Consider the following 19,246-nt stretch of genomic DNA (forward strand, 5'->3'; position numbering starts at 1 on the left):
TGATAACAAGTATATTGCTTTGGATGTTGTTGGGGGGATGAGTCACTGGTGGAGACCCACAGCAGCCGAGTCTCTGGTCTCAGCGTGGACTCTGGCTCTGTGGCTCAGAAGGGAAAGGGAGGGGGAGAGAGGAGTGTAGGAGTGTGATAGTGATAGGGGATTCATTGGTTAGGGGAACAGACAGGAGAATCTATGGACAAGAATGAGACTACTGGATGGTATGTTGCCTCCCAGGTGCCAGGGTCAGGGACATCTCAGACCAAGTGCACAGCATTCTTAAGGGGAAGGGTGAGGAGCCAGAAGTCATGGTGCACATTGGTACCAACAGCATAGGTAAGATAAAGGATGAGGTCCTGAAGAGTAAGTATTGGGAATTAGGAAGGAAGCTCAAAAGCAGAACCTTAAGGGTAGAAATCTCTGGATTGCTGCGTGTGCCATGTGCCAGGGAGGGAAAGAATAGGAAGATATGGCAGACTAATGAGTGGCTGAAGAGTTGGTGCAGGGGGCAGGGGCTCAGATTTGTGGTTCACTGGGATCTCTTCTGGGGAAGATATGACCTATACAAAAGGGACGGATTACACCTGAACTGGAGAGGGACCAATGCCCTTGCAGGAAGGTTTACTAGAGCAGTTGGGGAGGGTTTAAACTAGGTTGCCAGAGGGATGGGAACCAGAGTGTTAGATTAGAAGGTGGATCAGTTGGTGTAGAAGTAGATGCGATGTGTGCAGAGAATGTGACGAAGGATAGGCAGGGGATGGGGCATAAATGCAATCAGTTAGATGGGTTGAAATGTGTTTACCTTGAGAAGTGTTAAGGATAAGGGTGATGAACTTAGAGCATGGATCAGTATATGGGCAGTACATCAGTGCAAGGACAGGAGTGGCTGGTTGAGCTTCCGGGGTTTAAATGTTTCAAAAGGGATAGGGAAGGGGGTAGAAGGGGTTGGGGGGGGTGACATTGCTAATCAGGGATAATATTACAGCTGTAGGAAGGGAGTACATCATAGGAGGATCGTCTATTGAGTCAGTGGGGGTGCAAGTCAGGAACAGGAAGGGAGTGATCATTGGGAATATTCTATAGGCCCCCAAATAGCCATCGGGACACTGAGGAGCAGATAAGTATGCAGATTTTGGAAAGGTGGAAAAATAACAGGGTTATCGTCATGGGTGACTTCAACTTCTCTAACGTTGATTGGCACCTCCTTCGTGCAAAAGGTTCAGATGGGGCAGAATTTGTTAGGTGTGTCCAGGAAGGACAGGTCGACAAAAGGAGAGGCCATGCTGGATCTGGTATTAGGCAATGAACTTGGTCAGGTGAAAGACCTCTAGGTGGGCCAGCATTTCAGGGATAGTGACCACAACTCCCTGACCTTTAACATAGCCAGGCACAATGACAGGAACAGACATTATGAGAAAATATTTAATTGGGGGAGTGAAAATTAAAATGGCATTAGGCAAGAACTTGGGAGTGTAAAGTGGGAACAGACGTTTTCTGGTAAATGCAGCGCAGAAATGTGGAGGTTGTTTCGGGACCCTATACAAAGGTCTTTTAATTGTTCACACACACCACATTCACTGGTTCCTCCTTATCTGTTCTGCTAGTTACAACCTCAAAGGATGCTAACAGATTTGTCAGATGTCATTTCCCTTTCATAAATGCATGTTGACTCTGCCCAATCCTATTGCTAATTTCTAAGTGTCCTGTTACCACTTCCGTAGTACAGATTCTAACACTTTTTCCTATTACTGAAACTGAGGATAAATGATTCCCATTTTCTCTCTCGCTCTTTGCTTATACAATGGGATTGAATTTGCTACCTTCCTATGTTTGGGAACCATACTAGAATCTATGGATGTATGGCAGACAACAACTTATGAAACAATTATCTCCATCACTACCTCTTTGAAAATTATGCCTGGCAGATCATCAAATCCTCGGGGTTTATTAACTTTCAGTCCCATTATCTTTTTCCAATACTTTTTTTTAATTACTGCTGATTTCTTTCAACTCCTTGTTCATTCTGGACCTGTTGCTCACCAATATTTCTAGGAGTATTGTTGTGTGTCTTCCTCTGTGAAAGCAAAGCCATGTTTAATTTCTCAACCGCCCCTTTATTCTTCATTTCTGTCTCAATCTGTAAGGGACCCACATCAAGTTTTGTAAATCTTTTCCTTTTTATGTATCTATGGAAGAGTCTTAAAGCCTGTATTCTTTATTTTTGTATTACTTTTGTACGTTACTTTCCTTTTCCTTATCAATGTCTTAGTCTGATATTTTTCCCCACCCTCAGATTTACTGCAAACATTGATAAGATAAGATATCTTTATTAGACACGTGTATATCGAAACACACAGTGAAATGCATCATTTTGCATAGCGTGTTCTGGGCGCAGCCCGCAAGTGTTGCCATGTTTCCGGCGCCAACATAGCATGCCCAAAACTTCCTAACCCGTACGTCTTTTGGACAGTGGGAGGAAACCAGAGCACCCGGAGGAAACCCACGCAGACATGGGAAGAACGGACAAACTCCTTACAGACAGTGGCCGGAATTGAACCTGGGTCACTGGCACTGTAAAGTGTTACGCTAACTGCTACACTACCGTGCCTGCATTGTAACCTTCTTCTTTGACCTAACACTATTTTCAACTACTTTTTTTGAACCACTTTTTCCTGTTTTTTTGTGCCAAAAAGGATTTCTTTTGTTTTAAATTTTGTATTAATTATTTAACAGCTGGAGCTGTTTCCCCGGAGCAAAGGAAGCTGAGGGGTGACCTCATGGAGGTTTATAATTCATAACGGGCATAGATAAGATGAATGGTCACAGTCTTTCTTTGGAGACTCAGAAGCTAGAGGGCATAGGCTTAAGATGTTTGGGGAAGTATTTAAAGGGGACCTGAGGGGCAACTTTTTCACACAGAGGGTGGTCGGTACATGGAACAAGCTGCCAGAGGAAGTAGTAAAGCGGGTGCAATTACAACATTTAAAAGACATTTAGACAGGTACATGGAAAGGAAGGGTTAAGTGGGATATGGCCCAAATGCAGGCAAATGGGACTAGCTTAGGTAGGCAACTCAGTCATCATGGACGAGTTGGACTGAAGGGCCTTTTCCATGCTGTATAATTCTATGACTCTATGATTCTAAATATTAGCCATTGCTGGTTTACTGTCATACTATAAATATAGTTTCCCAATATGCCATAGACAACACACACCTCGTCTTTATAGATTACTTCACTTGAATTTGAGTGCCTGGTTTCAGATTGAAATAAATCACTTTCAATCAAGATATAAAATTGCATAATTTCATCACTATTTTATTTATTCATTCATTGGATAAGCACATCATTAGCAAGATCACCATCTTATGCCCATCCCTAATTTCCCCAAAGAAGTTCTTGGAGACACTCCCTCTTGAACTGCTGAAGTCAGGATGTGTGTTGCATTATTAGTAGGATGTACTTGGACTTTGACTGAGCAATGTTGAAGTAATGGTGATATATGTCCAAGGCAGGATGGTGTGTGCGACCTAGAGGGGATCATAGAGGCAGTGGTATTCCAGTTCATCTGCTTCCTTTGTCCTAGGGTTTGAGGTTGCAAATACAGTGCTGTCAAAGGTTAGTTACTGTATTGGATCATGTAGATGGTACACAATGCAGCAACATTGCATGAATATTTAAAGTATTGGGTGAGATGCCAATTAGATGAGCTGTTTAATCCAGCTGGCATCAAGCTTCTTAAGTGTTGTTAGAATTACACTCATCCATACAAGTGGAGATCACACCAGCACATTTGTGATGTCGGTAGGTGACGCAAAGGCAATTGGCGTTCGTAAAAAGTCACTGACCACAGAATACCAAGCAATTAATGTGCCAGTAATGTCTATTTGGCTGGTCCAAGTAAGTTTTTGGTCAACTGGGGGACATATTTCCTTGATTGCCTTTTAAAGAAATAATTCTTTGCATCAGTCTCCAATTCACTTTCTGCCAGTTTAAACCTTTGCTCTTCATCCTCTTATTTTACTTTGATGCAGTTGCCCAGGGTTACCTGCTGTTGATCCTCAGGTTCAGAGGACCAAGCTACAAGGTAATAGTGTGGTGTGTAGGCTCTATATACTTATATTTATGAAAAGCAGACACAATGGCTTAAATGACCCCCTTCCACATCATGCACTCTGGTTTTACACTCAATGATGTCATATTCTTTGATAAGATCCAAGGAAAATAGACAACATTCTCTTTTCCTCAGTGTTAATTCTCTGACCCTAAGTAACAAGATCATGACTTTTATTGTCAATTCATAATGTGGCCTGGACTGGAAGGAATGCATTTATTGACCGGCTCAAGTGGCCATTTCTTCTTTAGAAGTTGGCTATCGTCTTGGTAACCCGAAGAGCTGGTGACTACCAATTGCAACTAATAAAGCAAAAGCACAAATAAGTACATCACAATAAATTTTCTGAATGTACAGAATTTTTTTAGAAAAAAATTGACTTTTCTTGTAAATTGTAACATGCACGACTTAATAAAAAAGTAATGAGCTACAAGTGAAACACATCAGTGCAGTCAACAGGAACATTCATGCTGACACAACTTGGTGACATCAAGAAGTGCAGAACTGAGCCATTCAGCCTCTCAAGTCTGACTGTTATCACACAGACAATACTAGAAATGCTAACTATTCTCAGGGGAACATAAGGAGAAACATTTTTTATCTAGTGCTATGTTCTGGAATGCACTGTCTAACAGGATGATAGAAGCACAATTAATATTAACTTTTAAATCAATGTTATCTACTTATTAAAAATGGAAGCAACAGGGTTAGGAGACTAATTAGTAGCTCTTTCAGAGAATGACCACAGCTATGATGGGCTGAATATCCTACCCTGGCTCTGATTTTCTCTCCTATAGTTTGAAGAGACTGATTCCCCATGGTATTTTGATTTGCCACAATGGATGAAACATCAGCCCAGAGTCTCCCTGCTATCTGTCTTTATTCAATGGTTTCAAAAAGAGGTGGCTTCTCAAGGGCAACTAGGGAAGGTATTGAATTCTGGCCTTGCCAACAATGCCTGTTTCTCAAAGATGAACAAATGTTGAATAAGCATTCATTTCCTGCAATAAAATCACTTCTAATTCAACAGACGCCATAACATCCTCAAGGTCAAATAGTGTAGGAGCAGAAATGTGTCACGTGAGTGAGTGTTAACTGTTAGAAGACTAAAAGGAACTTGGCTTTGCAATTAACATCACTCCAGATGACCAAGCAAAACTTGGTATTAACACCATTGCTTGTTACAGAAACTCTTCCCTTCCTGACACTAATAGAGTTCACACAACATAAGCACCTACAAGAAACACTAATTTTGCCAGTGTGATTCAATTAGGTCTACTAAGATATCTGGAAGGTCTGAGGTTTAGGTGCACAATTTATGCTTTAATTAGCTAATTTAATTCACACTTACCCAGTGTAGAGATTAAGAAGCCTTTCCCCCCCATGGAATCTGTGAATGATACGGCACACTAGGAAGTCTTTCAGCCCCTTGTACTGATGCCAACAATTTTTAACAGTATGCCTGTCAGGTCCCACTCACACTAATTCTTGTAAATTCTTCCGCATTGCTCTGTGTAATGCAATGCACCCAGCAGACAACAATTCAATTACAATCACAATTCAATTACAATTCAGTAGTTGGCATTATCGCATCTTCTCAAAGACTAAACAGAGATTTCTGTCCCAAAGAATAAGTGAACCACTAGGATTTTGCTCTCCTTCCCTATCCAACTGTTTCATCAAGATGCAGACTTTGGAAAGGGTGCAGAAAAGTTTTACCAGGATGCTGCCTGGATTAGAGGGTATGAACTATAAGGAGAGGTTGGGTTGTCTTCTCTGGAGTGTCAGAGGCTGAGGGGAGACCTGATAGAAGTTTATAAAATTATGAGAGGCACAGATACAGTAGAGAGTCAGAATCTTTTTCCCAGGGTAGAAGTGTCAAACACGAGAGGACATGTATCTAAGGTGAGAGGGGGAAAGTTTAAAGGAGATGTGCGGGGCAAGTTTTTTCCCACAGAGAGTGGTGGGTGTCTGGAATGGGCTGCCATGTGGAAGCAGATACAATAGTGGTGATTAGGAGGCTGTTAGACACATGAATATGCAGGGCATGGAGGGATACGGATCATGTACAGGCAGAAGAGATTTAGCTTAATCCAGCATCATGTTCAGTGCAGATATTGTGGGCCAAAGGACCTTTTCCTGTGCTGTACAGTTCTATGTTCTATCCAAAAAGCTCCATATCAGGTGCTCCTGTGGGGACCCTCGGTGAGTACAAAGTTGGTTCCTCTGGTTTCCTCCAATTCATAATTAAGAATATCCAGTTGTGCAAGATTAAAATGACAGTGGGTCAGTGCAGCAGCGAGATTGGGCAAAGGGGAAGTGGAATGGAGTAGCGGGAACGAAGACAAAAGGAGGAAACGCAATGGCAAAACCTGCTGTGGACTCAGTCAACAACTTGCCTTATTTAATAACTCATGTCAACATTTTTGAAAAATCCAAGAATGCTTTCCAGGAACTTTCTTGATCAAAATAAGTTTGGCCACTCACGTGCTCTTTCACAGTGAAGTTAGAATAGATCACCAAAAGTTCATCGAGGACAAGGAGAGTTCATGTCGGAAATCCAGATCTCAAGGTTGGATACAAACCAGGAAATTGGTTGTTGGAAATGGAGATCTGCTGCACTTCCAGTTTACCTAAAGCAAATTATCCCCACTGTTGGAAACCTCAAAAGTAATAGGTTTTTGGGGAACCTTTAACCCCAGAGCTAAAAAATACTTAAGATACAGTTGCATTGAAATGCATCCCTGGTCAATGGTGCTGACCCTGGTGTGTTGCAGTGTCATTGTATTGTTGTCTGCCTCCAAAATTCATTTCATTAATTTCCCAAATTTCAAGGCAAACAAATTGTAAGACAAAGGAAAAGACAGCAGCAAGGAAAAGATAAAAGGGAAAGTAATTGATAGGGTGGAAGGCAGGTGAGTTAAATGACAAAAAGAATGAGGATAAAAGGCAATATTCATGATATTAGCTCAGTCTGGTTTTGGTTCCCCTTTTATTCCTTTCTTTTTTTCTCTCTCTGGGAGCGGAGGACATGCCTGCCCTGACCTGCCGGGCACATCTTCCTGCTCTGCATTTTGCAACCCCCACATTCTTTTGTCCATCTTCTTTTGTCTATGTTCTCACCCTCTAACTGCTCCCATTCACTCACTAACCAGATAACCTTGTGTACAGTGTACCCTTATTGCCTCCCCAGTCTTACCCTGTCAGAGACACCCCCTCCTCCTCTACCCTCCCTGTAGTTTTCCAAGCTTATTTTGCTTTCCTTTCAGTTCTGATAAAGGGTCTCCGACCTGAATCATTGACTGTGTTTCCACAGATAAGGCCTGACCTGCTAAATACTTCCAGCATTTTTTCTTTTTTATATAAATGGTATCTTAATGGGACAAGTGAAAAAACAAAAGATGCAGCTAAAAGAGGCATAAACAACAATAGCATTATCTGAAATTGTTGAACTCCATGTTGATTCTAGAAGAGTAAATTTGTCTTCATACAATTGCTGCAATTAGCTTGAAGTTGAGCGCAGGGGTAATGTCTACTCAGCATGCATTGAAAGATGGTAGACTGATTCATCGAGAAGCTAGAATATGAACTAAACTTTGTTTTGTTCCTTCATTTTCCATCACCTTTTGGGGCATCTGAACTCCTTCATCACTGAGCATCTCACTAACTTGTTTCTTTCTCTCACTTGGCAGGTGATGCTCGAACTCACTCTCCACACATTCGAGTAAAATTTCCCTCAGAAACCTATGCCCTGGCTGGACAATCCCTGAACCTGGAGTGCTTTGCCCTTGGAAAGTAAGTGAACAAGGTTTTTGTTCTGTAACTCAGAATGAGTTAGTTCTCTGAAAGCGACGTCACAGGTAGATAGGGTGGAGAAGAAGGCATTTGGCACACTGGCCTTCATCAGTCAGGGCAATGAGTATAGCAGCTGGGACATTATGTTGCAGTTGTACAAGATATTAGTGAGGCCACACTTGGAGTATTGTGTGCAGTTTTGTCACCCTGTTATAGGAAAGACGTCACTAAGCTTGAAAGAGTATAAAGAAGACTTGTAAGAATATTGGCGGGACTGATTTATAGGGAGAGGTTGGGCAGGCTAGGACTTTATTCCGAGAGTGAGGGGTGACTTTGCAGAGGTGAATAAAATCATGAGGGGCACAGATAGGGGAACACACACAGTCTTCTTCCCAGGGAAAGGGAATCAAAAACTAGAGGTTTGGTGTGAGAGTTAAAAATTTAAAAAGGACCTGAACGACAACTTCTTCACACAGAAATTCATCTGTATGTGGAATGAGCTGCCCGAGGAAGTGGTAGAGGTGGGTACAATAACAAGATTTAAAAGACATTTGGACAGGTACATGGATGGACAGGTTTAGAGGCATATGGGCCAAATGCGGGCAAATGTGACTAGCTTAGATGGGCATCTTGGTTGGCATGACCCAATGAGTCTATGAACAGTAATTGGACCTGTATTTGAGAAAGAAAACTTTCCAGGACCCTATGGAAAGAGTAGGAGGAATGGGAGTACAAAGCCAAAAACTGCAGATAAAAACAAAAAGCATGGGAAATACTCAAAAGGTCAGACAACATTTGTGCAGAGAGATAGAGAGCTGACATTTCAGGCCAAAGGCCTTTCATCAGAACTGTGGAAATTGAGAAAACAGGTATGTTTTAAGTTGCAGAGGAGGGGAGGGGAGGAAGAACAATGTGATTGGATGAAGAGCAAGAGAGAATGGATGACACAGATTGGCATTCACTAGAAGAAGTTATACAAGAATCACACTGACATTTGTAGACCTGTTTGTTATGAGCTTCATGAAAGGATGGAGAAAAAATTCACAAGAATGTTACCGTGACTGGAGGACTAGATAGACTGAGGCTGTTTTCCCTGGAGAGTTGGAGGCTGAGGGGTGACCTTATAGAGGTATATAAAATCATGAGAGGCACAGATAAGGTGAATGGTCAATGTCTTTTTCCCACGGTAGGGGAGTCCAGAACCAGAGGGCATAGTTTTAAAGTGAGAGCGGAAAAATTTAAAGGGGAAGTGAGAGACAACTTTTTCACACGGAGAGTGATGGGTTTGTAGAACGAGCTGCCAGAGGAAGTGGTAGAGGAGGATGCAATTACAACATTTAAAAGACATTTGGACAGGTACATGGCTAGGAAAGGTTCAAAGCAATATATGCCAAATGCAGGCAAATAGGACTAGCTCAGGTAGGCAATTTGATTGACATGGACAAGTTGGGCTGAAGGGCCTGTTTCCATGCTGTATAACTCTATGACTCTATCATTACCATTGCCAGTGTAATGGTACAAACACCAAGCAAGCTTACCAACTCATTCCTTCCTCAATTTTAATAGATTACATGTTTAAAGTTTAGTTAAGATGACAGAGAGGAGATTTTGGTACAAATCTGTTGATTTGTTCAATGACAGAACTGATAATATATTCCCTCCCTTAATCTCACTGGAGGCCAGACATATGCAATAATCCATTCACTCAGAAAATCTAATTTCAAAATGTTGTTCAAGGAAAGAACACACAATATTATTACAGTGCATTTTGCATCAAGCCCAAACATTGACTTCAGGCGTCAGGAGGAGGGCTTGAACTGATGGATCACTGACAAAGAACACAACCATTGCATTGACCCTCTTGCCAGTTTACCAGTATCTCTATTGACTATTAATGCACACCTTCAAAAATGCAGATGGTTCCTATGGAAAATTAACTAAGGTATAAAATATTGGGACTGGATGATTTACTGGCCTGAAGATAAAGTCAATTGACTAATTACACCCATTAGCAACAGTGCACTATGAGCTGCCTTTATTTAGGGATTTGTCATAAGGATGCCTGCTTTAAATGCTTGGTCTATTTTCTTATATCGGTTGGGGTCCTGGGACAGTATATAAAATGGCTCCAGTCTCTTTGTTTCTTCAACAGCTGGGCAATAGATCATCTTGATCACATCCCCTATCCCCTTCCTACCCCTCTCGCTCACTAAGTAAAGATAACACAACTGTCACATTGACAATGCCATGTTCTCAGTGAATTCTTTTCACTTCACCTGGATTTAAATCTTATAGTCGGCAGAAGTGAAATAAATAAATCCATAACAGAGCGGAATTACCATGGTAAAATCTGTGGCGCTCCCTTCCTAATCAAACTGAGTTAACGAAAGCACTTGGTGCAGAGTAGATTGTGGTTTAATATTCATCCGGCTCATGTTATGCCTGCTTTGGGAGGGATTGACATTCAGTGCAGTTAGTGGAAAAATTCTGTTCCTTACTGATAACAACAAGAAATCTTCTCCGAATCACTGCTGCTTTTATTGTTTCTTTTTTTACTCACTGTTTCTGACATAATTTCATTCACTGAATATCAGTCAGCTGTGGAAGTTGTACGAAGAACGCCCTGCTGAAATCTAGATATAAGACTTAGAAACCCTGGGGAAAAGCTATCTAACTTGATAATTCTAGTGCATAACACAAGCCGCAGGTAAGCTTGTATTAACTTTATGGGATGTCTCAGCTAGAATGTACTATTTCTGAAGTGACAATTGTTTGATTTTTTAACAGCATTATAATAAAAAGCCCATTTGTTTCTAAACATCTCTACATTCTGAGGTAGCACACAGGTTAATGTGTTCTAATAAAATATCTTAGTATCTTACTATTAATACAATTGTCACCCATTTAAAATAATTGAGCTAATGGCTGAGTGATAATAGCACTCAAAGGATTTTTAATGGAACATGTTAGAGGACTCATTTTCAGAGCCATTAAAGCCCCAAGTGAGACGGGATCCGCTCTGTTTATTTGAAAAGAAGTGTTTGAAAAACCCAGTCCTGTTAACACCACTAAGAGGGGTGAATATCAGCAGTGAATCCACCTCTGAATGAGCACCACAAGGTTCAAGTCTTTCTCCTGAGATCCAAATGCAAAATCCAGATTGACTTTGCTAGTCCTGAGGAAGGGTCTCGACCCAAAACATCGACTGTTCATTTCCCTCCATAGATGCTGCCTGACCTGCTGAGTTCCTCCAGCATTTTGTGTGTGTTGCTTGGTATTGCTAGTATTGAGGGGGTGCAGCAATGTCAAGAGGTTCTGCCTCTCAGATAAAATGCTAAACAGAGGTGCCTCTGCCCTTTCAGGTGGGTAGAACAATCCTAGAGCACTACTTTGAAGAAGGGTTTGAGACTTTATCTTAGTGTCCTGACCAATATTTATCTTTCACCCATATATTGTAAAGGAATGGTAGAAGTTTCATTCCTCTGAAGGACAACTGAAAAGCCTTGGAATTAATAATAACCCAGTACAACCTAATGTATGATTTGGGTTCCTAACCCTTTGGGTTGAGCTTGGATCCTGCAAGAATTGACCCACACTCAACCATTCAAAAGCAGCTTCTCCCCCTCCTCCATCAGATTTCTGAAATGGTCCATGAACACATTATTCCTTTTTATTGCACTATTTATTTATTTGTAATTTATAGTAATTTTATGTGTTTGCCCTGTACTGCTGCCACAGAACAACAAATTTCACATCATCTAAGTCAGTGATAATAAATCTGATTCTGATTCTGAATTGGAGGTTGATCTCCAGGATGGTCTGAGCAACATACAGGAGGGAGGAAAAGAAAAAAAGTGTGCTTCATTTCATTTTTTGGAGCATTATTAATTATAAAAATATTGGAGAGAGGGTTGGTGGGGGTAAAGGCTGATAAAATTCAATTAGGTCTTATGGACCCTCTTTGCTTTCCAATTGGCACCATAGCTCAGTGACCAATGGTAGATGCTGATGTTGTGGGGTGAGAGAAGGGAGTTGCCATCATGTAATGAAACCTCAAGTAACATGGGCAACACAATCTGTGCTGTTTTTAGATAGTTTAGCCTGAGTCTCAGCCCTGAGGAAATTGATGTTCATTCCATTTTTCAAATGCATTTGTTTCCATTTTAAAGGTTAAATGGGCAAGTAGGTTTAACATTCCTTTGTTTGTTAGTTCCTTGTATGTGGAGACACTCCAGGAGGATACTGTGAGAAGGACCAAGGAACTAGCTGACCTCAGTCTCCACTCGACCATTGTGGACAGTATACATGAGGGAGGGAACTGGTCAAGTACAAGAGCATCATCTCCAATCTTGGGGCCTGTCCCTCTGGGAGTAACCAGAGAGGAAACTGAGGGCCAGACACATACCAACCTCATCGTCTGTTTGGACCAACTTGGATTCAATCCTTGCATCACCACCATCACTCCCCACCTCCACTCCCACCTCCTCACCCAAGATCCTGAAAACATAAATAAATGATTAGGGCTTTCTTACAAAGTGGGCATGTTAGATCACTGATAATATGTTTCCGGGAAGGCTTTTTATTTCCAGCCATTGTTGGGAACCATTCCAAGCCAAGAGGAATGTACTCAACACAAGCGAGAATCATCGATCATGGTGAGAGGAGTTCTACTGTTCTACCTAAGGGACAAAAGGACAGGACAGTGAGATCTGGCAAAGCTGGGCACAAAGCAGATAGAATTAGAGGCGGGGGTGCATATGTCTTGTACTTCCTTGCCTGATGAGTGTTCAAGATGACAATTTATGATTGTTCTAACTTTTTCACCTTACGATTATCCCTCAACCATCAAACTTTCATTAAATCGCTGCTGATGGGACCTTGTTGTGTACTGGTTGCCCATCATGTTTCCTGGACTGAACTACACCTCAAAGGTATTCAGCTAGTTGTGGGCTGCACACATTGAAATGTAAATCCTTTGGCTCTGCATTGTCTGGAGATCCCACACAATGCATATAAGCCACAATATGATCCATGTGAATTGTTTTCAGTGATCATTGTCAGCACTGATCTGTCACTGTTGTGGTCTGAGTTCCTTTGAAAAGTTTCTTCAACCAAGTTTTCAAGAGCAGGGAAAATATATCCAAGAACGAGAATATTTTCCAAAGGTGCCTTCAGAGCAATATAAAAATTAATTTAGATTCTGGATCATTTGGAATGAAGCACGGACTAATAACAGAAATGCATCAGTGCTGGCCAATCAGGTTCTCATTATGGATCAATTATGGTTTGCAAGCAAAGAGGAATTCATCAAATGGTGAAATGTCACAAATTTCTCAGGGCAATTAGAAGGTCAAGGATTGAAGTCTTCTCCAGAGACTTAAGCTCCCTTAGTTACCAAGGAAGTGGTACAGTGTTGAAGGTGCTGTGTTCTGAATGAGATAGACTAATCTCTATCTGCCCTTTCAAGCACATGGAAAAATCCCATGGCAGAATTCTGCTGATGCCTTGGAAAATACCTTCCTCTCAACCAATATCACTCGAACGCTTGGCTTATTGAGGGAGCTTGCTGTGTGCAAATTGACCAAAATTTTTCCTCCATTCCTTGAGTGACTGTAAAAGTGCTTCATTGGCTGTAAAATGCTTCAGGACTCCCTCGGGTTGTGAAAAGTGATATATTAATGCAAGTCTTTCATTTTTATGAATCTAGTGTTTGTTTCCTTACAGTCCTGTGCCCACCATTAAATGGAAGAAGCTGGATGGACCAATGCCCTCAAAAATTTTGAAATCTGTAAACAAGCCCATCCTCCACATACCCGATGTACAGTTTGAGGATGAAGGTGTATATGAATGTGAGGCAGAAAACTCAAAAGGAAAGGACTCAACACAGGGGAGAATCATTGTTCATGGTGAGAAGATTTGTATTGTTCTATCCAAGGGACAAAAGAACAGGCAGTGAGATCTGACAGAGCTGGGCACAAAACAGAATTAGTTCTTAGAGGCAGGAAAATGCAGGCAGGCTACATTTATTATCCATCTTCATAATTCTGAGGACATTAGAAGCCAGTCACAGCCAGTTCTACCTCCTTAACAAGGAGCAGCCTATCTCTCCCAGATCAGCGGTAAGGAGTTGAACAGTTTTTAAGACATTCACTGGGTCTTTTATCTGGGGCTCACTTTTGCCAGTTATGGTATTGGTATTGGTGTTGGATTATTATTGTCACATGTACTGAGGTACAGTGAAAAACTTAGTTTTGCATGCCATCCATACAGATCATTTCAAAACATAAGCACATCGAGGTAGTACAAGAGAAAAGCAATAACAGAACACAGAATATAGTGCTACAGTTACAGCTACAGAGAAAGTGCAGTGCAAGTAAACAATAAGGTGCAAGGGCCACGATGAGGTAGATGGTGAAGCCAAGAGTTCATCTCTAACGTACAAGAGGTCCATTCAATAGTCTTATAACACAGGACAGAAGCTGTCCTTGAGTTTGGTGGTGCATGTTTTCAAACTGCCATATCTTCTGCTGATGGGAGGGGGGGAGAAGAGAGAATGTCCAGGGTCGGTGGGTCTTTGATTATGTTGGCTGCTTTTCTGAGGCAGCGAGAAGTGTAGACAGAGTCCATGGAGGGGAGGCTGGTTTTCGTGCTGACTGACCTGTGACCACAACCCTCTGCAATTTCTGGTTTATAATTTCTTGTGATATGTTGTCCCCATTGCCATATATCATTCCTGTGGGGTTCTGCATCTTCTGTGCTTGTGTGTGTTACTTAAACATTATCATCAACCAATTTACAAGAAACATATCACATCAGGGTTAAAATTGCACATTTTGAAACTGTGTGCTTCTAAAGGCAGTGCAAGACCTGAATGGGTGTGACCTTTGAAATCCTATTGAAGATCAAATTTTTGAGAAGAATCTCACTCAATATTAACATTATAACTGTGGATCAAATGCTTAATGGTGTGGGTTATTGACACCAATGAGATGACATTGAGCTCAGTGATGGTAAGATATAGGTGGAGCAATGTGAAAACTCCAAAACAAAATTAGGTTCTAGTTGAATTTAGTTCCAAATTTAATGGTTCACATGGTTAAACTGGAAATGTTCCACAATACTGTTGGCCATGTCGGGGTCCAACACATGGCAACTGTCTCTGCAGTGATGGCCAATAAATCCTCAGTGACCCAGCCTTCATTGTGGTGACTTTCTTGGTTTACCCTGCCTGAATATAATGCGCCTTCCACAATCAGAACATCAATGGTCTGTTTATTACAGCAGCTTGAGAAACGAACAGGAAGGTAGAGCATGAATCCACTTGTAAGCTCTCCAGTTTAACCATTGAAACTTCTTGTGAACTCCTTTTCTAATCGTGGCTCCATGAAACTGACAGGGCTAATAAAGGAGGAATCTTAAGTGACCCAACTCCTTCCACTCCCACCAACCTCCAAACCTCGCCACCTGAGGACAAGATAGGAGTCACAATTACATGCCCAGGTTAACAAAGAGAAGTGGACATTCCCTTCTCTGAAGTCATATCTGAGACTGAGGAATAAATCATTTTGTTATGTTAATGAAAGTTTACTGTGCTGCTGGCTCTGGATACATTAACTGACAGCAAGTATAGTCTTAACTCTAACATTTTTGGTATTGACATGGTTTTTAACAGCAAGACACAAGTGTGGTCACTTATTTGCATGCAAGTCTGTTATACCTGCTATTAATTATGATAAGGTTCATTTGTGAAGCAAACACCAAGGTATAATGTTCCTGAGACTGCAGGTTACTCAGTCTCTTCTTCACATATAATGTTTGACTCCACAGCTGCTGAGACTTGCTGATTCCAGTCACGTTTGGCTCTGAGGAGACAACAAACAGAGGCCAGGGACCTCTCTTAAGTAATAGAGAATTGCAAGGGTGTCTTACTGAGTCAGGCTGCCCTCCAGTCTGGGAGCAAGAGTCCACTTGACCACAAGTGTGTCATGTGTCAAATGAGACTGGTGCTGGGCATATTTCTGCACATACCATTCCTGTGCTAGCTCATCCACTGAGCCTCGGGACATTGTCCCCTGTCAGGACTGGTTACTCCAAGTTGTTTGAATTATTGACCACAAAGTTGATGAGTTGATTCTCGTGAAGCTGCTGATGCTTGAAACAAAGTAGGGAATCGATAGCATCTCTGAACTCTTAATATATAAAAGTTAATCTCACATATACTGATAGGATCTTATAGACAGACAGTCAGCCAGTTATCATGAAGCAAACCCATCACCAATGACACTTTAAGCATTGGGCTCCCTTTTGGCAGTTCCCAACACTGCCCACTTAGTGTGATTCTTCCATCTTCTAATTTGCAGTCATGTCACATTCACTATGGACTGCCAACCAACCTTTTCCCAGTCAGGACCTATTCTTCACTGTACTGAATATTCAATATTCTGAAGCCCACGGATATTCCATGGAAGTCTCCTTACTCGAAAATGCTCTGTCATAACATCTGCCTTAATGCAGTAATACATCCCAAGGTGCCTCACAGGAGGGTCATCAGACAAAATTTGACACTAAACTAGATTAATGAGATAGAGCAGTGGATCAAAATCTTCAAATTGCCTTTAAAGTGTGTTCAAAATGAGGAACACAACATGGAGAGCAGTCTTCCAGAGCTCTGAGCCCTAGACCCTGAAGACAAGCTGCCAGTGGTGAAGCAATTAAAGCTGGGGACATATAAGTCATCAAATTACCCTCCTAGCTGATAACTGGAACTCTTTTTGCACAAAAAACTGCTCAAACTGATTCCATCACAGTTCATTTTGTAACACCATGTAGAACTGCTGAATGGACACCAGCTTTTGGTACCCTCTCCTCACATTTTACAGCATTTCCTATCCCCATCAGACTGATTTCCCTAAATAATAATCTGATAATTGGTGCCCATAACAGCATAGTGTGGATGATGTTACATCCACAAAAAAAACTACTTTTGACCTGGTTCCTATCTATTCTCCTCTATAACTCCCATTGCACTTTGATGTCCATCTCCTAATTTGCACCATCCTATTCTCTCCCTTTTCTAGAGCGAGATGACTTAGTTAGCCTCCAGTGCCACAATTTTAGATTCTCAACCATTAGCTAAAGGTGTTCCTTGCTCCAACCCGCCACCTTCCATATCTGTGTTACTTCCTCCATCTCCACAATCTGGTGACAAATGACTAGTCCTCCTGCCCTGCTATCTTGTGCATCTGGAATGCCCATTTCCCCACCATCCATGTGCATGCCTTCAATTGCCCAGCCCTAACCTCTGGAACTGCGTCCCTATTTTGTTCTGCCTCTCTACCTCTCTCCTTCTTTAAAATGCCCTTTTATAGCCTACCCCAAATGTGCTCACAATATCAGTTTCTGTCTGATTACTCTCCTGTGAAGTGTCTTGGGACCTTTAACTGCATCAATGGTTCCATATAAATGCACTTGCTGCTTTTATTTGAACATAGAACATTACAGCACAGTACAGGCACTTCAGCCCACCATGTTGTGCCGACCTTTTATCCTGCTCTAATATCTATCTGACCCTTCCCTCCCACAAAGCCTTCCATTTCTCTATCAGTCATGTGGTTATGTAAGAGTCTCCTAAATGTCCCTAATGTGTCTGCCCCCACAACCTCTGCTGGCAGTGTGTTTCACACACCCACCACTCTCTGTGTAAAAAACTTACCTTATACCATCCGCCAATCACCTTAAAATTATGTCCCCTCGTGTTAGCCATTTTCGCCCTGGGAAAAAGTCTCTGACTGTCCACTCGATCTATGCCTCTTATCACCTTGTACACCTCTATCAAGTCACCTCTCATCCTCCTTCTCTCCAAAGAGAAAAGCTCCAGCTCACTCAACCTATCCTCATGAGACATGCTCTCCAATCCAGGCAGCATCCTGGTAAATCTCCTCTGCACCCTCTCTAAAGCTTCCACATCCTTCCTATAATGAAATCAGAGCCAAATTTTTGGTGGACAATCCCTCATATTTACCACAGAAATAAAAAGTCAAAAAGGAGACACAGAAAGTGAGGCAGCTGATGAGTTTCCTGTGTAAAACAGTCCAGATTCAGTGATAACCCAGTGGAAGAGCATTAGCAAAGCCATAATGCATTGTTAATTCAAATACTTCTCATCTCTTAAAACTAGGAAACCTATTTCATTCCATGAAGTATCCTTTATCCACTGAATAGGCAAAGGTGTGGATGATTACTCTATCAAAGACCAACATCAAGACCAATCTTCACTCAAAATTGGGTTGTACACAAAACTAACATTATTTTCCATTGCTCCATTGTTCTCGATATTTCTTATTCATTCTCAAATCGAACTCAGTACCACATAGGATAGTCAAGGACACCTGCAATGATACACAAGAAAATAGATTAGTCCATGAGAAAGAAAAGAAGGAAATTGTAATGAGATAAAGTCGTAGAGAGGTACAGCAAAGAAACAGGTCCTATGGCCCACCAAGTCTGCACTGACCATCAAGCACTCATTTTTACACTAATCTTACCCAAATGAATTTTATTCTCCACATATGCTAAAGCTGAACTTTATACGTTAAGGGTGAACATTATATGCTGAAGATGAATATTATACATGAAAGATGAACTCTTGATCTCTGAATCTACCTCATCATGGCCCTTGCACTTTATTTGTCTACCTGCACTGCACTTTATCTGTAACGGTAACACATTATTCTGCGTTTTGTTTTTTGTTATGTGCTGCCTCGATGTACTCATGTATGGAATGATCTGTCTGGATGGCATGCAGACAAAGCTTTTCACTGTATCTCAGTACATGTGACAATAATAAATCAATTAAACCAATTAATTAGTAAATTGATAAATTGGTTTATTATTGTCACATGTACTGAGTTTTGCATGCCATCCATACAGATCATTTCATTGCAAAAGTGCATTGAGGTATTCCAAGGGAAAACAATAACAGAATGCAGAATCAAGTGTCACAGTTACAGAGAAAGTGCAGTGCAGGTAGACAATAAGGTGCAAGGCCACAACGAGGTAGATTGTGAGTCCATCTTATCGTAATAGGGGACCGTTCAATAGTCCTATAACAGTGGGATAGAAGCTGTCCTTGAGCCTGCTTTCAGGCTTTTGTATCCAATTCCCATCAACTTGATCCTAGATTCCATCACTCATACCAGAGGCAATTTACAGTGGTCAATTAACCTATCAACCATCATGTTTTTGGGATGTGGGAGGAACCCAGAGCACTCGGAGGAAACTCATGAAGTCACAGGAAGGACGTGCAAACTCTACACAGATGAGGCAGCAAATAAGTCCAGAC

The 19,246-nt window shown here is 41.5% G+C and overlaps 1 protein-coding gene across 1 annotated transcript in view; it reads left to right on the plus strand.

The window, feature by feature from the left end:
* cntn2 (contactin 2) overlaps positions 1-19,246 on the plus strand; it is a 164,323-nt gene that overhangs the window by 97,363 nt on the left and 47,714 nt on the right. Inside the window, exons 7-8 of the mRNA XM_052034539.1 lie at positions 7,803-7,905; positions 13,630-13,811. Coding sequence (XP_051890499.1) covers positions 7,803-7,905; positions 13,630-13,811 — 285 coding nt within the window. The remainder of the gene's footprint in view (positions 1-7,802; positions 7,906-13,629; positions 13,812-19,246) is intronic.

The sequence above is a fragment of the Pristis pectinata genome, chromosome 20 (genome assembly GCF_009764475.1).
Source record: "Pristis pectinata isolate sPriPec2 chromosome 20, sPriPec2.1.pri, whole genome shotgun sequence".
NCBI lineage: Eukaryota > Metazoa > Chordata > Chondrichthyes > Rhinopristiformes > Pristidae > Pristis > Pristis pectinata.